The sequence below is a fragment of the Cryptosporidium hominis genome (assembly GCF_000006425.1).
Source record: "Cryptosporidium hominis TU502 chromosome 6 CHRO016005, whole genome shotgun sequence".
Taxonomy (NCBI): Eukaryota; Apicomplexa; class Conoidasida; order Eucoccidiorida; family Cryptosporidiidae; genus Cryptosporidium; species Cryptosporidium hominis.
In genome coordinates this window covers 1-27,375 of record NW_667414.1, presented here as the reverse complement: position 1 = coordinate 27,375, position 27,375 = coordinate 1, and the positions used below count along the sequence as shown (strand labels likewise).

General features: G+C 32.4%; 11 protein-coding genes across 11 annotated transcripts; 6 read left to right on the top strand and 5 right to left on the bottom strand.

The window, feature by feature from the left end:
* Positions 1-734: 734 nt before the first annotated feature.
* Chro.60016 (protease) lies at positions 735-5,444 on the top strand. The annotated part of the gene is made up of 1 exon (XM_662608.1): positions 735-5,444. One exon carries the CDS (start codon positions 735-737, stop codon positions 5,442-5,444), a length of 4,710 nt encoding a protein of 1,569 aa, XP_667700.1.
* Positions 5,445-5,576: 132 nt separating this feature from the next.
* Positions 5,577-6,875, bottom strand: Chro.60017 (CAAX prenyl protease). The annotated part of the gene is made up of 1 exon (XM_662607.1): positions 5,577-6,875. One exon carries the CDS (start codon positions 6,873-6,875, stop codon positions 5,577-5,579), a length of 1,299 nt encoding a protein of 432 aa, XP_667699.1.
* Positions 6,876-7,210: 335 nt separating this feature from the next.
* Chro.60019 (histone deacetylase) lies at positions 7,211-8,545 on the bottom strand. Its single annotated transcript, XM_662606.1, has 1 exon — positions 7,211-8,545. The coding sequence occupies one exon, from the start codon at positions 8,543-8,545 to the stop codon at positions 7,211-7,213; it is 1,335 nt and encodes a 444-aa protein (XP_667698.1).
* A 707-nt stretch (positions 8,546-9,252) lies between these two features.
* Positions 9,253-11,592, bottom strand: Chro.60020 (hypothetical protein). The annotated part of the gene is made up of 1 exon (XM_662605.1): positions 9,253-11,592. The coding sequence occupies one exon, from the start codon at positions 11,590-11,592 to the stop codon at positions 9,253-9,255; it is 2,340 nt and encodes a 779-aa protein (XP_667697.1).
* Positions 11,593-12,167: 575 nt separating this feature from the next.
* Chro.60021 (hypothetical protein) lies at positions 12,168-13,100 on the top strand. Its single annotated transcript, XM_662604.1, has 1 exon — positions 12,168-13,100. The coding sequence occupies one exon, from the start codon at positions 12,168-12,170 to the stop codon at positions 13,098-13,100; it is 933 nt and encodes a 310-aa protein (XP_667696.1).
* A 116-nt stretch (positions 13,101-13,216) lies between these two features.
* Chro.60022 (transmembrane protein) lies at positions 13,217-14,086 on the bottom strand. Its single annotated transcript, XM_662603.1, has 1 exon — positions 13,217-14,086. One exon carries the CDS (start codon positions 14,084-14,086, stop codon positions 13,217-13,219), a length of 870 nt encoding a protein of 289 aa, XP_667695.1.
* Positions 14,087-14,882: 796 nt separating this feature from the next.
* On the top strand, positions 14,883-16,328 carry Chro.60023 (protein disulphide isomerase). Its single annotated transcript, XM_662602.1, has 1 exon — positions 14,883-16,328. The coding sequence occupies one exon, from the start codon at positions 14,883-14,885 to the stop codon at positions 16,326-16,328; it is 1,446 nt and encodes a 481-aa protein (XP_667694.1).
* A 330-nt stretch (positions 16,329-16,658) lies between these two features.
* Positions 16,659-19,274, bottom strand: Chro.60024 (Na+/H+ antiporter). Its single annotated transcript, XM_662601.1, has 1 exon — positions 16,659-19,274. The coding sequence occupies one exon, from the start codon at positions 19,272-19,274 to the stop codon at positions 16,659-16,661; it is 2,616 nt and encodes an 871-aa protein (XP_667693.1).
* Positions 19,275-20,281: 1,007 nt separating this feature from the next.
* Positions 20,282-23,062, top strand: Chro.60025 (Na+/H+ antiporter). The annotated part of the gene is made up of 1 exon (XM_662600.1): positions 20,282-23,062. One exon carries the CDS (start codon positions 20,282-20,284, stop codon positions 23,060-23,062), a length of 2,781 nt encoding a protein of 926 aa, XP_667692.1.
* Positions 23,063-23,788: 726 nt separating this feature from the next.
* On the top strand, positions 23,789-24,673 carry Chro.60026 (hypothetical protein). The annotated part of the gene is made up of 1 exon (XM_662599.1): positions 23,789-24,673. The coding sequence occupies one exon, from the start codon at positions 23,789-23,791 to the stop codon at positions 24,671-24,673; it is 885 nt and encodes a 294-aa protein (XP_667691.1).
* Positions 24,674-25,250: 577 nt separating this feature from the next.
* Chro.60027 (hypothetical protein) lies at positions 25,251-27,329 on the top strand. The annotated part of the gene is made up of 1 exon (XM_662598.1): positions 25,251-27,329. The coding sequence occupies one exon, from the start codon at positions 25,251-25,253 to the stop codon at positions 27,327-27,329; it is 2,079 nt and encodes a 692-aa protein (XP_667690.1).
* Positions 27,330-27,375: the final 46 nt, after the last annotated feature.

The window sequence follows — 27,375 nt, the reverse complement described above, 5'->3', positions numbered from 1 at the left end:
TTATACAAAAGCATGTCTCTGTTAAATTTTACTTACTACAAAATCTACCCAAGAAAATAAAAGCTTTTGTTGCTAATATATATATTCAAATAGTTATACAATTCAAAGAGATATATATGAATTATAGTAAGTAGTTATTTTATTAGTAGTATTTAACAAATATTTCCATCCTCAAATAACGTAAAATTTCAATTGTCATTTTTGAAGAAAAGTATTCGTTTTTGCCAAAGAAACTATTAGACAAATTTACTGGTTATATTACGAATTCTTTTTTCTTTTCCCATCTATACTTTACAAAAAAAAAAAACCGATTTCAAATAAGCTAGTCTGGGAAGATGTTAGCGCCAGAACTGCTGAATAAAGATTCAATATGTTTGAAGAAATTGAAGTTAATATTAGTTATATTGAGTAAAAAACTACAAATTTAGTATAGATTTTGGATACGTTTATTTAATTCATTTTTGTTTGATATTCTTGATTTAATGGACGTCAAATTTTTATTAATATATTGTTTAAATTATCACGAAATGTGGATACCGCCATCTCAATATATGATCTAATAATGGGTATGGAGAATACATGGAAAACAAAAAATAGTGGCGATACCGAGTATTATATAGTTTTGAAAAAGATTAAATAAAATAGTACAAGATTTTTTTTAATTTGAGTTAATAAGTTGCTTTGGCCTATATATAAAGATAATGTTTTGACAGTATTTTCGTTCTGGAATTGAAATGATTAATAAATATATTAGCAAAAAAAAACTTACCATTCTAATACACGTGTTCATAATATATTTTCTTGTGATATATAATAATGAATGGAATTCTCTTGATTTTTATTATTTAAAGTTTTCACATAACAATAGCTTATTAAAAGTTAAACCAAAAAAACATCTTGGAAAGTATTTAGCTAGAATTAAAAGGGCAATTCCAACAAAAAAACCATCCAAGCCATGTTCATGGGAAACGGTTGGTCCTGCAGCTCGTGGTTTAACATGTAATAGAAATGTTCACATGACTACTAGAATGGAAAAAGGTTCTACAGTGAAGAAAAATGAATTAGTAGCCAAGATAGAGTATAATGGAAACAAACAAAATTTAATTAAAGAGAATATTCGTTCACCATGCACAGGAGTTGTTCAGGTGATAAATCCTAATTTTGGGTCTAACCACAAGATTGTAATCGTTTGTCAGGCTGTAGTTAGTGTTAAAGAAACAGAATTGTCCTTTTCAGATGGAATCTTTACCTACTCTTTTGATACTAGGCTCTTGTTAGGTAAAACAGCTGTTACAATTTCAGGTTACCATCAATCTTCAGCGGCTTTACATTCTCAAGTTCAAGTAAAAAAGCCAGTTGGAGTTTACACTCCTGATACTGAATCACAAGCAAAGACTACAGAAAAAACATACACAGCTTGTACTGGATTATTGAAAGAGTTAAAAACTCAAAGAATAACAGCGCCTGGAACTATAATAGTTACAGAAAATTGCAAGAAACCCTTTTGGGTCGTGGTTCATGAGAGAAGTCAACCACATGCTGCTCAAGATATTGTTCCTAGTTACTCTCCTTTGTATCCTTCAGGAATTATTTATCCTCAATCGCCAATTAATTTACCAGGAATGAGCTCCTCTTCTTATGGAATTCCACCTTCTCAAGGAACACCTTTTCCAGGATCTCTTGTAACTGGACCTTTTTCTATTTCGATCAGACAAGTTTCACATCTATCTATTGCAGAAATAAAGGTTCAAGAAAAAGGAAGCACACAATTCTCAAAAAAATCAGGATATGTTACTCAAGCAAATTTTGGGCATTTTCTTTCGCAAGATTCTCAAACAGGTTTGATGAAAACTTATCTTGTTCCACTTCCATGTTTAGGTTTTTTAACCTCAGTATTTGAGGGAGAAGTCTTTCCTGAATATATTATTGCTCAAGTTATTTGTAATTTTCAAGACTTGGATATCAATGCTCCTCATTCGGTTACTAGTGATTGGGTAGTTCCAAAAGAAGAAGACCTTGATTGCATTTATTTAACTTCAACAGATATGAAAACGGAAATCAGAGTAGCAGATGGTGCAGATGGTATTCCCAATATTGAAACAAGGTTTTTAACATCAAATTCAATGGCATTTGCAGGTGAAGTGGTTGGAAAGTTTAAATGTAATGTTGGTTCAAAGAAAGGAAAAGAAGTGGTATTATTTTCCCCTTGTACTGGCCCAGCAAATTCGGCTGAAAACTTAAAGACTCAAATGAAACAAGTTTCTTCTCATTCTCAAATATTTACAGTTGGCTGTACAATGCCCTTAAATCCTAAAGATAAGTTTGAAAAAATGGTTCTTGATCAAACCATTTTTAAACAATTATCAGCAACCCTCAGCAAATGTATTTCATATAGATTTAAAGGCAAAAAAGTTTCCATTGTCTCTAATTCTCATTCTACATTCATGGAACTTAATCCTAAAGTCAGGTCCGAAATGAAAGTTACAAAAGGTGGGAATATTGGTAAATTTACTTGTATTATTGGTAGCAGTATGTTTAGTGAAGATCTTAAATCAGATATTTCTGGCGATGTTGTTTATGAAATTGCAGATAAAACTCAAGTAGGCGTGGATGTTGTAATGCTTATAATTAAATCTGATCAAAAGTGGCAAATTGTCAAGCCAACTGTTACTCTAGTTGGACAACTAGGTGATGTACTTGCTACTAAGACTGATCCACATCAGCCAATTTCTCTACAGATGTGGGAAAGTGCTTACCTCTCTTGGAAAAGAAATGATTTTAAGTATCTAGTACCGCATGCTACTCAGTCTTTAGCTTCCGATCCTAATTGGAAAAGTGGGGATCAAGTTATTCAATTGCCTCATTTACTTCAAAACCCTAACCCCCCTTCTCCAACACATGTATTTTTACAATCAGGTTATTCCCAGATTTATGGTGGTATTTTTATTCAAGAAGAAAGTAGGGGAGGACGTTATGTTAGAAGTGTTGGAGTAACTAAAACAGCTCATGTTACTTTGACTGAAATTGAAGAATGTGTGAAAGATGCGCCGCTTGGAACAGTTTCTCTACATTCCTACGGGGCTCCTACAATGATACATGTTACTTGCCCATGTACTGGTGTAGTTACTTCATTACTTAAGCATAAAGTTGACGTTTCTTCCGGTCAACAGATCCAAGCTGGTCAAACATTTGCAGAAGTCGCTTGCAGAAAGAGTACAATCGCATGGATGGATAATCCAAAGCTCCTCACTAAAACTGGTCAGAAAGTTCATACAACTAAAAAATTTACAGAAGTTCAAGGACTTGGTACGCCGCTATATCCTGTAGAAAATGGTGATGAGATTACAATCTACTCAAAACTCTCTGGAGTTTTCAGAATTACTTCTAAAGATCAGAGATTTGTACAAGAAGGACAAGTTATTGGCGCATTCGTTTATTCATTAGGATTAGAATACAATGCCATGATATATGTTACATCGCCATGTACTGGAAAAATGACTTATCCTTCAGGTTCAATAGAAACTATGGATGTTTCTGAACATTCTATTGGAGGATTGAAAATTTGTTCTGTATTATGTAGCGTAGTTGCAAGAATCGAACAAACCAGTTTTAATGAACAGCAATTATATTTTAATTATGTTTTCTCTTCTTTTAGCTTAGAAGGTCAAGAAAAATGCTACAAGGCTACAGCTCGTACTGGAGTCAAAATTATTTATGTTCCAGCCATACTCGTATCTTCTTCTGAATCTTTGAATGTAGAAGCTGGTGATGAAATTGCATTTTTGGCTCTTGATGAAAATCGTTCTTTACAAGTCATTATAAAAACTCCTTGCTCTGGAGTTATTAAAGGACCTGCATCTCTTAAGATGAAATCAGGAAGTATATTTGCTGCAGGCGATATTATCTTCAAAGTTTACTGTGACTCTATTAGTACTCCTGTAATTGAAGATTTGCCTTCAGCCCCTCCTTTAAGTACTTTAAGCGCATCTCCTATCCAGTATTTACATAAGGAAGGGTATGATTTTGTTATTACTTCCACCCACTGCAAAATTAGCTTCAAAAATGATGGTGTAATCGGTACAGTCGGAGAAAAAGAAATTGTAGGAAAAGCATCATGCACTAGTTCAACTAATGCCCAAATTGATGTTGATATAGTCAACCAAAACCCTGGTACTAATATCTTCTTTTTAACAATGGCCGCTCATGGCCAATTAGTGTTATCTGGAACTACGATCATGATGGTTAAAAAGGATACGGGACAACAATTAATGGATAGGATCCCTCAAGAAACTCATACTGGTAGTTTAGTTACGAAGGTTGGAGATTTGACAAAATATGGTTATATTTGGGCAGCTATGTCTGGTACTCCTATTTTCAAAGATCAAGCAAAAATCGATCTCGCTACAAAAGGTGAATCATTGGGGGTTTTTGTTACTCAGAATGGTGGAAATCCAGAAAATATTATTCCTCCCTGTTCAGGAGCAGTTCATGCTCCAAGTGTAACCTTACTTAATAATACTCTTACTTTGCCTGGAACTGAAATACTTAGGGTATTTTGTGGTTCACCTTCAGTCCCATCTCAGGCTATGGAAATGACTCCTCCAACTGCTCAACAACTTTCTGTAAAAGATAGAGATCCAATTATTACAAAAAATATGCTTGGAATATACACATTATCTTGGCCGATGTATAATGGTATTGTTCAGTACTCTCCCAACTGGATTGTTTACACACAAATTGTTCTTCAGGAAGGAGCTTCATTTGGAACTTTTATTTACACTGATGATGATGGAAATTCTAAATCTGTAAATTTGATTGCTTCCTGTAATGGAAGGCTGGACAAGAGTGTCGCTTCTAAAGTAGATGGAAAGATGGTTAAAGCAGGAGAGAATGTTATTTCCAAAGTACACTGCGTAAATATTCACTATGTTGGTAGCTCTATTAGTGTATTTGATGATGTTAGCGCAATTTCTTCCCAGGCATTATCTGGAAGTTCTTCAGGGTCATCTTCATCAGCACCACCACCGCCAACACCGTCACCATCTTCATCATCACCTTCATCATCCCCATCATCTTCATCTAAATCCCAAAAACCTTCAAAAAAAACCCAAAAACCAAAAAAAGCCCCAAAGGCTTCATCTCCAAAAGTTAAAGAGAAAAAAGAGAAACCTAGCAGTGAAGATGATTCAGAGAGTTATTCGATGGACGAAGTTAAGAAAAGGCTATTAAATAAATCAGGCTTTTCTGGCTCTGGAGCGAGAAATGGTAGTCCCAGTGCTGGGAGTGGATCAAACTCTCCACCACTACCACCGCCATCATCGTCTTCACCGTCGCCACCACCTCCTCCACCACCACCGCCTCCACCACCATCATCATCTTCACCATCGCCACCACCTCCTCCGCCACCACTGCCTCCACCACCTCCACCACCTCCACCTAAATAATAGACAAGGAAAGTGTACAAGAAAAGGAAGATATTTAATAATTAGAACCGATTAGTGGTTTAAATTTAGGTTGCCTAGTTTTTGGTTACTATTTAGGAAATACCAAGGAATATTAACATAACTATATTTTTTTTAGTTTTTTTTATCTTTCAACTTCTTTAGGTTGACAATTCTGTCACATACAGTGGGATGAGATAAGTGGATAAAACTATAAATAGGGTCGAATATCATGCAAGAACTTGATTTCTTTGAGAGTCTAAATAGTGAATTTGCAAGAAAATCCCCAAATCCAAGATTAAATGAAAACTCATCAGCTTTATACTCAGCACGTTGAGACATGATAGAATAAAGAATTCCAACAATTGAGCTGAAAGGACCCAATACATAGGAGAAAACAAGGAGAGATAGAACTAAATTCCTACCTCCAAGTTTTGGATCTAAAGAGAAACCAAATGATAAGTAAAGTTCATTCCATGAAAACGTTAAGTGGAAAATGAAAAGAGTTACAAATGTTTGGATAAATGAAAAGAACAATAGTTTGTAGTTATCCCAGTTCTTCCAGTGGCCTATTTCATGCCCTATAATTGCAACTATCTCATCTTGGGGGAAATCAAGAATAGTATCATATAAAATGATAGATTTAGATTTGAATGCACCTGAAAAGAATGCATTTCCATGATTCGATCTGAGAGAAGCATCCATTTGATATAGATTCTTTAATGGGAAATTAACATCTTTACAAAGTTTACTGATTTTTTCTGCAAGTTCTTGATTCTCAACTGGAGTGAGTTTGTTAAAAATAGGGACAATAATAATTGGATATATTATTGAAATGATAAATATGAAACCAAATTGTACTAGAGCAATATATACATAAAAGTATTTACCTGTATTATTAGCAATGTATATCATTACAGAAATTAGAATCGTTCCAAATACAGAAACAAGAAGTCCTGACTTGATCTGATCCATTATAAATATCTTCAATGTTGAGTTGTTAAAACCATATTTCTCTTCCAGAACAAACGTGTAATAAAGATCGAAAGCAAGACTAATAGGATAATCTAATAACATCATTACCCCACAAAATAATAAAGATGAGACGTATTCATTCGAACTAATTCTTGTGTAAATAATTTCCCACATCAATGGATAAATTACATAAAAAACAAATACCCAGTTAATAACAAAGGTGACTGCTCTACTAATCAGTCCAAATACCATCTTTGAATTGCTGTATGATTGGGACTTCTTAAATTCTTCATTGGAAACTTCTCCACAGTCTTTGTAGGCATCTAATATATACTTAGGAATCTCTTTGATATCATAACATTTTTTTTGTCTAAGATCAACGTATAAGTAGAGTAAATATTTGATTAAGTTGATCAGAAAGATTCCCTGAACCAATTTATTTCCAATTACTGTTTGCATTCTAATGATAAAGAGTAATGATTATTTTGATGGTATTTACAAGTTAAATGTCAGAAAGTCTTTGTTATTGCTTTAATATCGAAAAAGTTAACTATAGTTAAAGATATTTTATGTTGATCGGATGATGCTTTTTGAGACCTTTTCAATAACTTATTCAAACCTTCTACGGAAACTTATTTTATTTGAGATTCGGACCTAACTACTCTCGTCGCCCCTCGTAATACTACGTGAAAAGTGAAATATTACTTTAAAAAAAACAAAATGGCACCCACAAACTTGGCGCCAAAACATTGAGAACCTTATTTAAGAAATACAAAAGGAATTATAAAAAAAAATTAATAAAATTCAGAAGCATGTTCTTTTTGTAGTTTTTTAGATGATTTAGGTTTTTCATTGTGATTACCTTGGGATTCAGTGCTACCTGCAGCTCTTCCTCCTCCATGCCAAGATGAAAGCTCCTCTTCTCGCTCCTCATCTTCTTGTTTTTGAAGGTTTGAGGCTTCCCTATCAAAGAAATCTGATGGAACATAAGCAAATTCTACTCCTGGAGCATGTTCTAAATATCTCAAATTATCAATAACTTTTGCTTTAATTTTTTCCAGATGTTCTGGTGAGTTCATATTTGGCAAATTAAGTGGAGGAATATGGAGTTTAAAGTCTGGTGCAAAGTAATCATAATAGTCATTCAAAGGTATATTATCTGAAATCAAATCAGTTCTATCTAGAATTGTAGCAGTTTCATATGCCCAAGTTCTTGCAACATTTCTTATTGTATATCCTCCACCCCCAAGTATAAGTAGGGGAATATTAAATTTTTTGCAAAATTCAACGCATTCCGCATGCCCTTTAATTGATAGATTAAAACGACCAAGTCTATCGCCTCTTACAGAATCAGCTCCACACTGAAGAACTATTGCACCCGGCCTATATACTTCAATACATTTACTAATAATAGGTTTAAATAATGATAAGAAAGAATCGTCATCAATACCATCATTTAATGGTACATTAACACTATAGTATTTACCTTGAGCAACTCCAATATCTGTGATATCACCAGTTCCTGGGAAAAACTCTCCAAACTTATGGAAGGAAACTGTTAATACCCTATGCGAAAGGTAGAAAGCCTCCTCTACACCGTCTCCATGGTGTACATCTATATCAATATACATAACTCTAGCATGATATTTAAGTAACTCCAAAATCCCTAAAACTATATCGTTAATGTAGCAGAATCCACTGGCCTCAGATCTTTTTGCATGGTGAAGTCCACCACTCCAATTAATACAAATGTCAGATTGTTCATTATTTAATTTATAAGCACCATCGATACTACCACCAGCACATATTTGCTGGAATTCAAAAAGACCATCAAATACAGGACAATCAGTTGTTTCTCCTAGATTAAATCTTTTAAGTTGTAGCCCAAAATCTTTAGAGTTATCAGGGTTAATACTTGAAAGGAAATTGATATAGTCTTCCTCATGAAAATAAACTAACTCACTCTGTGGCGATTTGTGAGGCTTGTAAATTTCCATATGCTTATATAGGTCGTATGAAAGTATTAAGTTGTGAGCCATTCTAATTCTTTGAGGCTTCATTGGATGGCCTGGGCCATAATAATAACTTCCTATGTCTCCATCATAGAAATATGAAATTCTTTTTGCCATCTTTAAAGATATCCCTACAATGTTATTTAAATGGCTGACTAATAAAATTTATTAGTTTTAACTCATATAATAATTTAATATATTTGTTTTAGCAAAACTAACTAGCATTAAAGACACTTAGTGGAGATGCCACCTTTACAGCTTTGAATTATTCCTCCCTGTCAGATACTACACTTTTTGGAATAAACTATTTACTTAAACTTTAATCCCTATTTTTTAATATGTGTAATAGTAGTGAAACTTGAACTTCAGGTAATTATGACAATTTGTCAATTCTCAGTTTGGCGCCCTTTATTTTTTCCAAATGTAGATTAATATTTTAATTTTGAAATATAAGAAAAAATATTGATCATTTTGAACAAAAAATCATTATAAAATCCTACTATTAACCGTTATTCAATTTCCTAGTTTGTTTAGGGATCATAGACACAAAAAAAAAATCATGTTTTCAGGTTTAAAATTTTAACTTTATTTAAATATATTTTGCATTATTATATTTTAGGCTGAAAATTAAAAGTAATCATTATACATAAAATTATTCTAGCCAAAAAAATGGTAGTTTAAGTACAATTTTAATAAAATATAGATTTATCAAATAAACTACATGAAAAAAATCTGAATTAATTGCCTTGCAAATGATATTTCGATAGCAATAGTATATGGGACAAACTCTAAATTCCATATCAAAACAATGGAAATGTGACAAACTAACTGTTAATAGAAAAATGATTATTGAATTCATTTTCTATTCTGACTCTACTAACTGGCAGAGTGTATTGAATTCCAAGTTGTCTCAAAGTATGTAATATAAATAGTAGTAGTTTACTTTTGCTTATTAAAAGCTTTCTTCTGTTATGAAATGGGTCTGTATTAGTAATCCACATATAAACAGTAGCTGAATGCCCTGGCTGAATTGCATTAATACCACACCAGAAATTTGATGCAACAAATTCTGAAGGTCTGACAGAAATATATTCTTGTACAGCTGTAGCCAATGCTTCTATCGAGAATGGAGACGTAGTATCGGAAATTAAAAATTGGATTTCAGAAGAACAGCATTTACTTCTACTCTCATTGTATATCATTTGTGAAGATAACCAAGAGTGAGGAATAAGTACTGGTGCTTCAAATACAGTATGAAACTCTGTGTAAAATGTTTCGATTTTCTTTACAATCATGGCACCACCATTGTTCACTCTAATCCTATCACCAACATTATATGGATTGAGGAATATTACAAATATTACGGCAGAAAAGAAATTTGAGTATATATAAGAGAGACCAACAGAAAGAGATGAAATAATAGCAGCTCCAGAAATAACCAATGTATTGACGTTAATTCCAACCATTAAAAGAATTACAATTCCTGTAAAGAACCATGAAAAGATAGAGATCATTCTCCTAAAAACTTGAACAATACCTTCCTGACTAGATGCAGCACGTAGGATCTTCTTTCTACTATCATATATGCCAACACAAAATCTAACCCACTCCTCCTCAGTAATTTGGCCACGCCTTGCGGTGTCAATTTGTTTGATCAAGTCTCCAAGCGGTTTGTCGTATAGAATATCAAGTACTGAGTTTGGAAGAGTAGTAGGAAGAGACTGGTTTTTATTTTTATTATCAGCTTGAGTTTGAGATCTTTCGTTACTTGAGTTGTTATTATTAGTATTGGAATAATTATGATCAGCCTGTTGTTCTTCTACAATTTTTTTTTGATTATTGCTCTTTTGATGATTTGAACCATTCTTACTAAATAGGGTATCGACCGAACTTTTCTTTTCAAAATAATCTACATTTCTCAAATCTGTACCTTTGAAATCATGTCTTTCTTCAAAATCTATAAGTGCATGGCAGAATGTATCATCTCCTATTATTGAATATGTATCTGACCTTAATGGAGGTTCTTTTTGAGGTTTAACATGATCTGTCCCTCCAATGTAGTGATAGAGCATAATAGCATGTAGATGCTGTAGGATATCATAAAATATAATCTTTGCAAAGTCTCTCGCCTGTTGTTTGGTTCTAATTTCATATTTATCATGGTCAATGTAAATAGAGACATTATATTGTTTAATAAACTGAAGAGCTAACCAGTTTTCAGATGAGCTTTTTGCCGTATAATCAATGTTATAGTCCATAAGCATACTGGGTACATTGGGTATATTACCTGTTGTCACTCTATTTGGTGATTTTTGATTGTCAATTTGAGGGAAATTGGACTTGTTGGGTAACTCTATTCCTGTTGAATATAAGAGAAAATCTTTCTTCTGAATATGAGGCTTAATTAAATAAAGTTTTGTATCTATTCTTCTCAAAAGTGAATATTGTCTTAAAAATTGGGAGACTTGTGGATTTATACTCATAATAAAATCCAACCTAAAATAAAATGTAATAATTGCAAGCAGGAGTCTTCTTACAGTCATAATCAAAATTGCAATATGACAACATTGAATTAGATCCCACGGTACCTTTGGTATCTTTAAAGAGGGTAGTATATTGTCAAACCACTTTAAAGTATATGTATGAGTTGGTTCAACACCTGATACGGGATCTATTGTTACATTCATTTCTCCCATTGTTAATACTAAACATAATGCTGACCAAATACAATATACTAGTTCTGGATCGAGAGAACCAGACACTGCTGCAAAAAATCTTCCTTCACCAAACCTTGATAATGTATATAATGTGATAATATGCCTCAGGCACATTATTATAATGTAAGTAAATACATCCAAAAGGAGAATAAAAAAGGGATAAGTAAATGGGTTTTTATCACCAATCTTTTTCAAATACGTGATTGAGGCTCCAACAGAAACTATTACCAACAAAAACCCTCCTAAAGGAGACCAATCTGGCAGAAATAGTTTCAACCATATATTACGTGGGTCTTCTTCTTCCTCCTCCTCCTCCTCTTCCTTCTTTATTTCTTGTCCAACAACTGAAGGGGACCTAAAGAACTCCTCTGAGCCCTTACTAGATACAGAGGTCCTTTTACTTTCTCCATTACTTTCCGAATGTTTATTAGCAGTCTTTCTCAACATAATCTACTCGTAAACTAAATTTTATTTTGTGTTTTATTGCACTATTTATCTAATTTAAGCGCAGCTTCTATACTGATAAGCTTCTCTCTTTAATTCTTTCCTTTGTACTCCTATTCAATACAGGGAGCTCTCACCTTTCTTTTGTAAAGTACTTTTTTTTATATCTTAATTTCGTTATTGTCATCCTATACCCAAAAAATTCAACGCGACCACGTCTTGTCTATCGGTCTTTATGCATTACTGGCTATAATTTGTAAATGTGAAAGTAAGATAGGGGAGTCAAGCAAATAGAAATAGGTTCAGGAGATAAGGTTTAGGTTTTAATTAGAGTTTAAGCTCATTTGAATTAGTGGATATTTTTATTTGTAAGAAGTTTGGAATTTTAGTTGTGTAAGGATATCATTATAGAAGCAGAATCTTTGGTCCCAAAGAAACCAATATCCCCTTTGAAATATTTTTGGTAAAATAAAGTAATTTATAAATTTAAGTCTAATTCAGAGAGAGAGGTACAGATTTATTGAGATAAACACAAATATAAGGTATTTGTTGATTTCAGTAATTATTATTTCGAATTAATGAGTAAAAACTTATCAATAATTGAACTCTCAAAGTATGTCCCTAATGGAGATATATTAGGTTCTCAGGAATTAAAATTGAGGGAGCTGGAGATAACAGGTATTGATGAGCTTACACAAGCAAAGAATTTGAGAAAAATAGATGTTTCAAAAAATAAGTTGGAATCTATTTCATTTCTTAAATATTGCTGGAACTTAACAGATATAAATCTTAGTAATAATAACTTAACTTCAGTAGATGAAATCTGTAATCTTGAGAATGTAAAAATCTTAAATATAAGTAATAATAGTATCAAGTCAATAGAAAATTTGTGTAGGAGCCCAGGACTTCAAAAATCTCTCAAAGTTTTAATCGCTAATCATAATAAAATAAGATATATTCCAGATTTAAGCCATTTTAAGGAACTAGAAACAGTCATTTTATCTCATAATGAGGCTATTGAAATTGAGAATCCTAAGAATCATTGTCCAAAGCTTAAAAAGATGAGTTTATCAAATAACTGTCTTAAACAATTTCCATTTAGCTTAAATTTTAATATGGTCCAGGAGCTAAGGCTCAATAATAACAAAATTCTTTCATTGCCTTCAGACATAACTTATATGGGTAATATAAAGATTCTTGAGCTTGGACATAACTTTATTACTGAAATTGATCCTTTATTAAGTTTGACAAAATTAAAGTCATTAAATATTTCTAAAAATCCATGCATTATATCAGAAGGTACCGAGGGTGATACTTCAAATTCAATAAAGACTTTAAATTTGATTAAAGAAAAATTGCCATCTTTGGATTCGTTGAATGGTAGTTTTATTTCCAAATCAAATGATAAAAAAAGAATAAATAAAAAAAAAGGTATTAAGAACGAAAATAAGAAGAAGTTTAGCACAGGAAAACCTAACTCTTTAAATAAAAAGATTATTAAAAAACTCTAAATATTAAATGATAATTAGTTTATATGATCGAAGGTTAAAATCTTTAGTCAAAATGTTTAACTCTTTGTTCTTAAATTTTAATCAGTAAAAATTTTCGTTTGCTAACTTTAGAGTGATTAATCAGATAGATGACTTGATAGTATTACTCCTATTCTTAGAGTTGCTACTGAAATGATTAACAAAATAATTATTCCAGGAATAGTTGAAATTAAATTATAAAGAGAGTCAGTAACAGTTAATTCTTTAACAGTGAAAAGAGGTTCATCTATAAGATATATTTGATTGTTTATTATATCAGGTTTCTGGCCCTCCTTATTAATCTTTTGTAAGATACTTTCCACAGAAAGTTTTGGCTTTGGTCTTTGAATTTTTGGGATTTCGTCTTTACTGCCTTTGTAAACAACAATTGCATTAATTTTGGGATTGTCTTCCTGTTTAAACATTGCTAAAATCAATAGTTTCTCCTCTTTTGAATATCCTTGGGTTATATTCATTCCATTTAATGAAATATTTTCACCATCAAAAGTGCATTCAATGTATTCCTCCATAGGTACACCAAATCCTACTTCCTTATATATATCAAAAGACTGTTTAAATATAACATTACCAACAGCAATACTAAAGACTTTTTTTCCGGGTTCTTTAAAGTGGATTTCACTAAACTTTAATACTATTGTAAATACACCAGGGGTCAATTTATTTAAATTGAGCATATATTGCAATGTTCTATCTGTAGAATATCTTTCTGATAAATATACAAAATCATCTTCTACGTAAGGAAATGGGGATAATTGTTTTCCTGAATCTGTACTAATACCTCCATTATATCCATTATCTTCTTCGTATAAAATATTCTCTGACTTTGAAAAGTGCCTTGGCCCCCCACAATTCACGGCGTAAATGACTTCGGCATGTAATTTGTCTAGTTGATAAAAAAACAAACAAAACAATAACACAAATGAAACTTGTTTCATCTGTACGAACATACAAAGGTTTAAATGAGATTAACAACTTTAGTACATTAATTTTATGATATACTTTCAGAATAATAGTTTACCGCCATTTTAGTCAATTTGCACACTATTAGGGAGATATCAGGGTTTCATTTAAGGGGGAAACAAGTCTTTAACTAAGAAGGATAAGTAAGACAAGTAATTCTTCTTAGACCATTCGATATATATTCTTTTAAAGTTAGGGCACCCCCAGTATTCTCAATAGAATTAGTTAGTGCACACGAAATTATTAAAATCCCAAAAATTAAAACAAATAGAGGAAACTGTAAGATCTAAAATAAATTAGAAAACTAGAAAGATTTGATTTGTTACTGCAATAGATCAGTTCAGAAGAATGTTCATTTGAGAAGCGTTTATAGGAAAAGCGACTTAATTTAATTGTTTTGATATAACTATCCGAAATCAGAATAAATAATGAACGATATTTATTAATAGTTATTTAGAATTTATCGTTTCATATAGCTTAATTTATATTTAGAATATTGTTAATTCCTGGCCCGCCACAACAACACTCAGGTTTTGGCGGTAACAATACTACGTGGGGAAATAATTAATAGAGTGAGGGGGTTAGTGATAAATTGACAAAGGAGACAGAGAGACATAATAAGTTATAGATATTGGTAAAATGGAAAGAAAGTAATATATATCATTGGCAGGATATCAAGATTCCGGTCAAAGTTCGTATTGAGGGGTATTGATATTTTTTTTTAAAAAGTGGCATACACCAGTTAGTTTATATTTAGTTTCGTTTAATTACAAAACAAAAAAAATGATCGGAATTAGAAGCTTGGTTTCAGCAGCATTTTTAGGTTTTTCTTGTCTCTCCAAGGTAGTCTTGGGTGGAGATGAAGCTCACTTCATTTCAGAACACATTACTTCTTTAACTTCCTCCAACTTCGAAGACTTCGTTAAGAGCAAGGAACACGTAATTGTTACTTTCTTTGCCCCATGGTGCGGCCATTGTACTGCTTTAGAGCCAGAATTCAAGGCAACATGCGCCGAAATCTCAAAGCTTTCTCCCCCAGTACATTGTGGTAGTGTTGATGCAACTGAAAATATGGAGCTTGCACAACAATATGGTGTGAGCGGATACCCAACCATCAAATTCTTCAGTGGTATTGACAGTGTTCAGAACTATTCAGGAGCAAGAAGCAAGGATGCATTCATCAAGTATATTAAGAAGTTGACCGGACCAGCAGTCCAAGTTGCTGAGTCCGAAGAAGCTATCAAGACAATCTTCGCATCTTCTTCTTCAGCCTTTGTTGGAAGATTCACCTCTAAGGACTCAGCTGAGTATGCTGTCTTCGAGAAAGTTGCTAGTGGTCACCGCGAGCACAACTATGCTTTCATTGCTTTCTTCCAAGAAGGTGAACAAAAGCTCGAGGTATTACACAAGGATGAGGAGCCAGTTTCTCTCCCAATGCCAAAGACTGTTGAAGAGTTGGAGGCCAAGATATCCATAATGAATGTCCCATTGTTCTCTGCAATTAGTGCTGAAAACTACTCCCTCTATATGTCAAGAGAAGGTTACACTGCCTGGTTCTGCGGTACTAACGAGGACTTCGCCAAGTATGCTTCGAATATTAGAAAAGTTGCAGCTGATTACAGAGAGAAGTATGCCTTTGTTTTCCTTGATACTGAGCAATTTGGTTCCCATGCCACTCAACATCTCTTGATTGAGAAATTCCCAGGTTTGGTTATCCAAAGTGTCAATGTTCCATCGATTAGATACATGTATGGTCCAGCTAAATTCGACTCTGTTGAGCCATTAAAGGAATTTATGAAGCAAGTTTCTGAAGGCAAGCACGAACTCAGCATTAAGTCTGAGCCAATCCCAGCTGAGCAATCTGGTCCAGTCACTGTTGTTGTTGGTAAGACCTTCGAAGAAATTATTTTCAGAAGTGACAAGGATGTTCTTTTGGAAATCTATGCCCAATGGTGTGGACACTGCAAGAACCTCGAGCCAATCTACAACCAACTCGGTGAAGAGTACAAGGACAACGACAAGGTTGTGATTGCAAAGATCAACGGACCACAAAACGATATCCCATATGAAGGTTTCAGTCCAAGAGCCTTCCCAACTATCTTGTTCGTCAAGGCCGGAACTAGAACACCAATTCCTTATGATGGAAAGAGAACTGTTGAGGCCTTCAAGGAATTCATCAATGAACATTCATCCTTCCCTCAAGAAAAGGAATCTCGTGACGAACTCTAAACTTTTTTTTTGTCATCTAAGTAGTTAGCAACTAGACAGGACAAGATACTATTGTAATTACTATTAATTGATCTCAAACTACTTATTTTTATTATTAAAACTTTAACAATTTGCATCTTTTATACATTTGTCTCCTAATTACATTACATGTAAATTACTTGTATATACCTGAATACAATGAATATTTGGATAAACGTTGATGGAAAACCATTGGGTAAAATAATTATAAGTAATATTAGTAGTAATACTAATCATTGTTTGAGTTTGAAATATAATAAAATGTTTTTTATCGATCAAATGAAAGTTGAATTACAATTTGTGGCAAAATAACTAGTTTTCTGGAGTATATTCATTAATAACTTCTCTAGAAAGAGAGGAACTGAAAATAAACCTCCTGTCTTCACACAAAGCTAGAAGTTTCTCTTCATCTTCTTCTAATAAAAGTCTAGATTTTACAAGTACTTTCATTGAATCTCTGAGAGCATTAAAGAGTATGTTAACTGAAATATGAGAAATAGCAATGCTGTATTGTTCTTGAGAGTAAGATAAAAGTAATTCGAGATATTGTTGTGCCTCAATTATTTGGTTTTGGAAAAGTTGAATACTAGAAGGGCCAAGGTAAGAGTGAAGTTCCTGGAAATCATGTTCTAATAGATCAACTCTAGCTGTAATAAATGAAAAAAGAACTTCAATATCTAAAAAGAGATTTTTTGATTTTACCTTATTTCTATAATAATTAATAAAAGAAGGTAAACAAAAAGTACTTGAAATGTTCTTTTGATTGTATTCATTAAGCAACTCACTTGAAAGAGAGAGAGCTTTTGTATCAGCTAATAGATTTTCCTTACATATCCAAAGCTGACTTCTAATAGAATCCCATTCGCTTGAAAATGCAAAATGAATTGGCAAATTAAGCTCCTCACAGGAATAGAAAACTTTTGAGATTGCTTTCTTGAGCACAACCAGAGCTGCACCTGAAATTACGTGATTCTTAAAAAGAAGATCATATGATTGCCAGACAGTACTCAAAACCATCTGGCCAATGTAAACATGTCTACCAACTTTAATCTTAGAGTTGTCAGAAGTTATACTTTCTCTTTTCAAAGTTGAAATAGAAGAGTTATCATTATTACTTTTATAATTTGAAACGGTTACTGAATTAATTAAAAGAATTGTCTGATTTTCTTCAGGCTTAGCACTTAATAAATTGTTTGGGCTATTTTTGAAAGAATTATTTTCGGTTTGAGTATTATTAATATCCAATTCTTTGATAAACCTGTCTTCAAACTCCTCATCTCTAGTTAAGCATGATAAGGTTCTTTGATTTAAATACTTATTTGAATCATGCCCAATGGGAGCTGTTGGATCCTGCATTATTAATTGTATATTAGTTGATTTAATATTTTTAATAAATGTATATTGAGAAAGCTGACTAGAAAGTATGATTTCTCCAGTCTCTGTCATTTTAGCATCTATTACATTTGGTATAAAGGTATCGCAAAGTTCGAGTAATCCTGGATGAGCATTAAAAAACCAATGCTTACGAATCTGGTCATTAATGACCAATCTATATTCCTCATTAATGGATTTCATTACTTTTTTAAAGAACATTCTATGGAATTTTGGAGTTGTATATAACTGGAGCTTTTTATATATAAATTCTACAGTTGTACCATTTATTAATAATGTTAATAATACGGTACCTGCCACATAAAATGCAATTTGTCCTTTTAGTTCTGGATCTATATAATCTTCAGACTCCAAGCTCATTGCAAGAGCAAGAGAGACTCCTCCTCTAAGTCCACCCCAAATCAAAATTATGGCTTCTTTAATAGTTAGCCCGTAGCCAATTCTAGTTAGTAGTGGGGATAATATAAATACCATAATTCCTCGAATGACACAAATGGCAGCAAATAACAAAAAAAGATTCATAAGCATGTTAGTGTCTTCAATGTAAGGTCTAAAAAGTCTTGCACTAACAATCCCAGCCAACATAAAGATCATATGGTTCCCAAGCTTTCCAACAAAGTGAATTATTGTGTTATGTATTTCTTGTGCTTTAGGCTTAAATAGAGCAGCTTTTCTGGAAGACATAAAAACCCCATAAGTAACGACAGCTAACACTCCTGATGAGTGGATTAATTCACTAAGGAAGAAAAGAGTATAAACTATCGAGATTGCAATAAAAACTTGAACATCATTTGTAGCTTGTGCAACTTTCAAGAATAGGTGTACTCCCCATCCAAAAAGGAATCCAAGTAAGGGACCTCCCAAAGCACATCTAATAAATATCCAACCAGAAGTCAAAATTAAAGAAGGCTCCAAAAACCTATTCAAAAGTATATTCTTGCAGAGTTGGAAAAAAACAACAGCAGCTCCATCGTTCAATAGTGATTCACCATCAACTAAAGAAGCAAGCTTATCAGGAGCATTAAGCTGGTGAAGAGACGCAATAACAGCGACAGGGTCAGTAGCTGAAAGAATAGAACTGATTAAAAGTGAACATGTCCAATCAAAAATTCCTCCAACAAAATAATACATAAAAAATGTAGTCAGAATCATTGATACGATAACACCTGGAAGCGCTAATAAGACAGAAGAGATGAGGTTACGCTTAAAAATATGGTAATTAAGCTGTGAAGATGACTCATAAAGGCATATCGGAAGGAGAACGGAGAATATAATATTGGGATGCATGGACTCTGCATGTTTGATTGCCATACTAAAAATACCAAAGTTGAAGGTTCTGAGTACATAATCCATCATAATTCCATACCCAAATAATACAACACTAAGTGGCAGACGAACTTTCCCATTAAATATCGTCCTATGACCAAAAAATGATTCCAAAAATGCTGAAGATGGTGCACATATTCCAAACAAGCATACCACCGTCATAACCTGCTCTCCTGTAATTTCAGGAGGGAAAATGTTATTATTCTCCATTTATTTAGATTGAAAAATAGACAATTTAGAGAATGGAAATGGGTTAGAAAAAGCTCCAGCAAATACAGCAAGGTTTTAGGAATGAAGTATGAATGATTTCTTTGTAGTTATGCTTTTGGCTCGTTTTAAAAATGTAGAATGTACATGCAAAACAATAATTTTTTTTAATATTCAGTTAGAAATCTATGCTTTCTTACTGAACCTTTGTTATAACAATAGTAATGTTAATAATAAAAATAATATTAATTTAACCAGAAAAAAGGTTAATGTTGTATAGTAATACCTAAAAGATTTCCTTTAAAGCTTTTTAAATTTATATTTTCTGGAATGTTTCTGAAAGATTTATATTCTGATTTTTTCCCAATTTTCTCCTTTTTCAACTTAGCTTTTCTTTTTTGACAGTCCAAATAAAAATAGTTGTGGCGGGTTATTTTAAAAGTAATTTATTATAGGTAATATTTAAAAGAAACAAGATAAGAAAGGGGAAGAAGAATAATGGAGAGGATGATGGTAAAATAGGTAATATAGAGTAATTTTTTGAGCTTTCAGAATCAATTCTGTGAGATTTTATTGTGGATATTCGGGCACATAAAAAAGGGAATAAGGCAGGATTAAACTCTAGTTGTTCTATAACAGTTAATTAAAAAAAGCTTAAACTAAAAAAGTTTTTTGTGAGGGGGAATATTCTAATATTTTACAAGACCTTCTTTATATTCAAAATTATACTCGAGATTATAAAATCTTCAGCAGCATGCAAACTTTACAAAACTATAATTTTTGTAGTGATTGCGGTAGCTGTAAGTAAATCAGGACAGGACGAGGATTGGCGGTAAAATAGGTGCAGGTATCCCGCCATCCATTAATTGCGCGGGATTGTGAAGTAAGGCTTTTTTATGAGAATAAAGCAGATTTTTAGACAAAAAAAAGATTAGAGCAAGTAAAAAATAGGTAATAAATTACAACTGGAATTAGAAGAACCATACATTATTGATAGTTGATTGGAGAGAATGTCAGGTTTATCAGCTGTGGCAGATGTAATAATGTCTCATGAGACAGGAGGAGTGCCGATACTTGTTGGATTTGTGAGTACATGTTTGCTCGGATCGGCACTCTTAGAATGGATATTGTCAGTAGTATTTGTTCGTCAACCCCCAACAACAGTTGCTTTGTTTTGCTATGGGATGTTTCTAAGTTATATATGTGAATCATTTTCATTAGGCACATTGGCTGAGGGAGTACGAATTGTTGAGAGGACAGATCCAAACGTTATATTTTATATATTACTGCCTATATTTTTATATGAATCTTCAGCAACATTAAACTTTCATGTCTTTAGTAGAAATCTCCCTTCAGCTCTACTTCTAGCAGGCCCCGGAGCAATTTTAACAATGGTATTATTGGCTTTTGCAATTAAGTTCATTACAAGTATGAATTTTGTTCTATGTTTCCTAGTCAGTTCGGTGCTCTCAGCTACAGATCCTGTTGCAGTTATAGCTTCTCTTCACCAACTTAATGCGCCTGAAAAGTTAGCTTCTGTTGTAGATGGTGAATCATTACTTAATGATGGTGCAGCTGTAGTTTTCTTTGAAGTTTTCAGAGAAGTTATTATATCCGGTATGTCATCTTATAGCCACTATATCTGGACATTTATTAGATTAGCTATTGGAGGTCCTGCTGTTGGAGTTGTATTCGGATTCCTTATTTCCGTCTGGTTAAGAGCAGCTCAGGCACTTGGTGGAGTCCAGGTAATTGGTGTTACAGCTTCTGTATACTTTGTCTTTTTTATAGCCGATGAGCTCCGTACATCTGGTGTACTCGCTACTGTAGTTTTTGGACTATTTATGTCTGCTTGGGGCCCAACATGTTTCAGACCAAAGGCTCAGGAATCCCATTTTCATTTCGTTAAGATTTTTGCTCACTTAGCAAACCATCTCATTTTTGTTTTATCAGGAGTCGTAAGTATGAGAATCTTCAGACCTTATTGGTCAGATGGAAGAATGTGGTTTAACTTAGTATTGGTTTATATCGCTATGAATATTGTTAGAGGAATTATGGTAGCAACATTATTACCATTATTGAACAAGGTTGGATCAGACTTATCCTTCAAGGAGGCCGTAATTCTTATTTATGGAGGTTTAAGAGGTGGAGTTTCAATGGCTTTAGCTATGGTTTTTGAAGGAGATACTTCAGTACCAGGTTCTACAAGATCTCAAGTAGCATTTTACGTTGCAGGAGCAGTTTCATTATCTCTTTTAGTTAATGGCACTACTGTGGAGACACTATATAAGAAGCTAAAGATCTATACTGTACAAAACTTTAGAAGAGCCTTTTTACTTAAGGTTATGGAAGGAATAGATGATGAATATATGAAAGCATTTGAGGAGCTTAAATGCCATTGGCTTTTTGGTAATCATACAAATGCTTTAGATGCAGCTAATTTACTAGTTCCAAGGCTTAAAGACGGATATCTTGATTTTTATGGCGATTTGCACATACTATTAACCCCTCCACCACATGTATTTGCAAGATTGAATGTTAAGGGTATTGAATCACAACTAGAGGACTACTCAAAATATCGTAGTATGGCAGTAGATGTTGAAAATGGTGAAGATGAATTTAACCACTTGAATAGTATGGGAGGTAGCATAGGAAGAGAAAGGTCCAGATCAGCTTTGGTTGGTGTAGATGGTTTGGATATTGATGAAAGGTGTTGGAACATTATTGCAACATCCGTTAAGATGGCAAAAAGTCAGCCATCTGTGGATTCTAGCGCAAGAGGAAGCCTTCTTCCTTCATTAGATGATCATAATAATGGACTAGAACCTGATGAAAGTGCATCTATTATTAGCTTTAAGAATAAGAGGAAGCCAGAAGGTAATCCAATTCCAGAACTTGAAAACTCAAGCTCAGGTAGCGCTGAATGTTCAGCCTTGCTTGGAAATACTTCCTCGATGGTTAAAGAGGAGAGATCACATTCTGATTCTGCTCCTTTGGTTAAAACAGAACAGGAAGAGGAGATTGGACAAAATAAGAGACATACATACGATGATGCAACTCAAGTTAATATTTCTGGAAACTTATTATGCCATGCAGAATCTGATGAAAATAAAGGTAGAAGTCCTACATTTGCTCCTTTACTTATGGCTACAGGATCTTTACATACTTTTGCAGAGCAAGAGCTTTTAGTCTGTAATATGGTTTTCAACACTTGCTGGCAAAGCTATGACTTAATGTTCCGTAAACACGTAATTTCTGGTACATCGCTTTTAACTTTAAAGAAGGCAATAAATAAGGCAAATCATGCAAGCCCTGAAGAAAAGACTAGCCCATTCACAGTTGAATGGGAATCAATTAGAAGTGATTTAAGATCAACAAAGAGACCTGGTTTCTTCTTCAATATGTGGCAATCAGATTTTGAAAAGATACTTCATGATATGGAAGTTTTATTTGCTTTTATAAATGCTAACAAAGATCTTATGAAAGCAGGTGGATTTGAAGTAGAATGCCTTTTGGGTGCTTCTTTATTAGATTCATACAAAAGACGTATGATTCAAGCTAAACAAGAGCTACACAGATTACGTGACCAATTCACCAACTACTATGTTTTAGGCCTTGCAATAATTGCGACAAATATGCTCCTTAATGTTAAAGAGCAGATTGTTTCTGTTGAAGTTTCTAGAGGTGTGCTTTTAGAAGAAGATGAAGAGAAAATTACTGATATACTTGAACAACAAAGATTGGCTCTTGATGCATTCATCTCACAAGGTGCTGAGACTCAATCAATTTAAGAATACAATAAAAAAGTCAATTTTTATTCTAAACTATTTTTATAATACTTATATTAATTTGAATGCATCCATATAGAGTATTGTATAATTAATAATGAAAATCTTAAACGATGATTTTTAAATAAAAATCAAGTAGGAACTTTTTTTTTATTTAGTACTTTCTTAATTACATGTATAACTTTTTTTTGTAAATTGCATTGAATTTTACCTTTAGTTGGCTAAGCGCTAAAAGCGGTACCGAATTAATTCCTGGTAATGTAATAGGGAATTAGGCGGGAATCTTGCCAAAAATAAAAAAGTTTATTTAAGAAATTTAATTCAATCAAGGAAATAATTGAAAATCTAAAAGAAAGGCAAGGCGATAAATAAGGTTGAATTAGGATCAGAGAATTAAAAGGTAGGAATTTAATTAATTAGCTAAAGCAGTGAAAACCAAGATAGTTTGATACTTTTATCACTAAAGCTGAAAATAATTAATATTAGAGTTGTTACTGATTATTGTGTGGGCATTAGTGCTTATATCAAAGAAAACTTTACAACCAAACTTTATGTATTTAGAAGGACAGTTAAAAGAAGTTATCAAAATAAAAAGAATAGCCTGAGTGATCATTAGCTGAAGGATAGTTTGAAGAAATTTTGTTTGAATAATTAATTGTATATATATAAATATAAAATTATCTATGTAATATTTATATTTATGGATTTCATTGAATGTTAACAATATAAATGTCAGTTCAATCTAATGAATTAGATCAGGAGGCACAACAATATAATGTCTATAAGGATTTGGAAGAATTTGAAAAGAAGTTGGCAACAGCAAGAAAAAGGACTAGGGATGCTGACTATTTGGATAGAAAATTAGTAATTTCTGATTCTACAGAATTTGAAAGGCACTTTGATAATTTAAGTGAAGCAATTGCAAGATTGCTTCCTTATCATACATTTTATGTTGATGAGATTAAATCTAATAGAGTTCCAGAAGATCCTGATAAAATTTCAGAAAGAAACAAGAGAATTAAGAATCTTGAAGATTCTATTTTAAATATTAGTACAAGCAGCCCTTCATTTATATTTAATACTTGTAAATATGGGTTTGTTAGGGTTATCCATTCTTCCATCTCAATGGATTTGGAAAGAAACAAGAAGGAGCTTGCTCAGTTACAGGCTTTGGAACTTACTTGGAAGTATCCAATAGAAAATAGTTCAAATTTTCCAAATGACAAGAGTATGATTGGTGGCTCATCAGTATTAACGGGTTCAACATTAAATAACTCAAACCATTTGAGTACGACTCATTTTGACCATAGTAATGAACTCTTATACCGAAATATGGTTCCTAAGAATCAAGTTAACAACCAGGTCTCTAACATGATTGGAAATTATAGTATGAATAAGCACTATTTTGACACTAATGAAATTCTAGGACGCGAAAAAGACAAGGATTTACTTCCAAATTCCGTTCCTAATAGTAACCAAATCTCTCACAATCCTAACTTAGAGAGTATTTACCTACCAAAAATTAATGGTAACGCCAACAAAAATCTTGACTTATATTCCCTACCACCTGATATGCTAAAGACTGAGAGATTTTCTAATATTAGCAATAACTAAATATTCATTTCTATATTAAAGTTAAATATACTTCTCAATCTGTAGTCTTAAATTATCAAATTGTTTTATTTATATAATTTAATTGTTTGTTAATCTAGTAATAATACCTCTTTTTTTATTTTAATCCATTGTAGGCTACAGTGTCAGCTTGTTTATATGACTTCTCACAGAGATATTTATTTTCTTTTAAAATTCTCTCTCGTTCTCACCCATTCGAAAAATTATAATTTGTTTCAGCAATTTATATTCTCGTAGTAAATAATTATTATAAAAATTAAGATGCATGCTGGCGCCGGCGCCACACAATTATGGCAAGCCCGGACTAAGTACATCTGAAAATTCAAATTTTCCCAAAAAAGGAAAAGAATTTCAGGAGATTAAAGGAAGCAAGGATTGATATTAATGGATACAATATATGCAAACTCATTAATCCATTTCTAATTCTTTCTTTTCCAAAATAAGATCAGATCAACCGGAACAAATTATAATATTTTATTAATTCTAATTTATGTGTGTAAATAAACAAGAAATTAAGGTATAAGAGGCAGGAAAGATTAATTTGTGGACGGTAAAACATATGTCAGGTATTTTGTGTATATTATATTCTGGAATTTATGAGGTACTGGTAGAATACTTAGATTATGAAGATGTTTATGAGTTAGCACTTTTAAGTGTGGAGTGGGGTAATTACTTAGGAGGTGCTTTTATAAGATACTGGAAAAGAGCTTCAACTCATATTTTTGGATTTAGATTTGACTTAATTCGAGTTTTTGCTGATAAAATGTTTATGGATACCAAAGATAAAGAGTTTGAGAACATCATTCATTCACGAAATATAAAAAGTTGGTTTGAATATTTCGAGTTTTTGACTACTTCTGAGCTTAGAACATTATTAATTAATCAAAAAAAAATGAATAAAGTTCTACAGGATCTGCTAGTTAAGCTAAAGGTTGAGTTAAATCCTACTAATTCTTATTTTTCAATCCAAAACTCATCCAATTTTGAAGGAAATATTGGCTTTAACAAATTCATTCAGGATTATACTAAGAATATTTCTGAAGCTTTGACATATCCTTGCAGGCCTATAAATGAGCAAAATTTCAAAGATCATATTAATAGTAAAGATACAAATTCTACAGGCCTCACAAGTTTTAATAGAATTGAGTTAGATTTCGGAGGATTAGGCAAGGGGTATTTATGGGATATGGAAATTACTTCAATAACATCTCAAAATATCATCTTAAAATCAGAATTTCAGATAGAAGATATACCTTACTGGGATATAGGCCAATTAATGATAGAATATATTGCAGTTTGGGGAATAATCAATGAAGATGATCATTTATTATTATATCATCATAAAAATCCATTTCATAAAACTGATGATAGAATTCACCAAAATTCCAATAATTATCAGACTTTAATACTTGCAAATGGTACCAAGATTTCAAATCTAAATGGAATTAATTATTTCCTATCCAGTTTGAGTAGTTTTGCTGGAATTGAAATGAGTATTAATGAACAATTGTCTAGAATTACTATTTATATTACTTTACAAGTAGTGTTCATCCTAGAAAATCTCAAGAGTCATTTTTCATCAAATACAAAAAGTTTCTTATATTCAAATAAGCAAACAAGTATTCAAGACTCGAAGAGATATAATATTAATGTTAATTTTCAATTCAAAGAAAATGTTCATACATGTAGTAATACTGTTGAATATATAGAACAAAATTATATGCATTTAGAAGATTATCACTTATCAACAGAAAAATATAATTCAAAAGAAGATTCAGACTTTAATTTGCTTGATATTGAGTGTGAGTATGATAATGTATCAACTCAAGAATCATTGTTTCTCTCTGAAGATGAATTTGATCCTTTCGAAGGGAATCTCACAATATTACCATCATCATTATCATTATCAGTATCATCTTACAAAAAACATCTTGAATCAAATCCATCAATAGAGGAACAAACAAAATATCGGGTACCTTCATTTCTAAGTTTTAAACCAAAATTTATGTATTCGATACCTTTTGAATGTAACGAAAATAAATATTCTAGATCATATTATAATATTGAACTACAATTAATGGATACAAGAGCAAGTATTCCTTTATATTTATATGGAGATTTGGAACCATTTATTGAAAGTAAAAGCATGGACTTTGTTGAATTAAGAGTATATTTTGGACGAAATTATCCAAATTCTAGTTTTATCAAAACAAATTGCTTATATCAAGCAGGAATATCTGTTATAGACAAAACTAATGGCGAAATAGTATTTAGTTTAGTTTTCCCAAAATCCAAATCATATTATGATAGAAGAGTAGTTTCTTCAAAATCTAAGAGATTATTGAAATTATGTTCATATTCTAGAGTATATAGTACTCAAGTTCCAGTTGTGGATCCTCCTTCACAATTAACTAATATGCCAGAATCAGTATTTAGTAAGCTTGAGATACTTATCCATCCTCAGAAGAGTACTGTAGGTAAAGTTTCAGAACTTAGTATATCTTTGAATGTTAAAGAATGTTTAGCTTTATTTCCTATTAAAAAGTTTAAAAGGTTTCTCAGATTACAAGGATTTCAATCTCAGGATCAGTATAAAAGAAAGATTAATTCTCCAATAAAAAATATTCACAAGTACTAATTATATTAGGGAATATAGCAAATTTAGTTTTGATTCTATATTATAA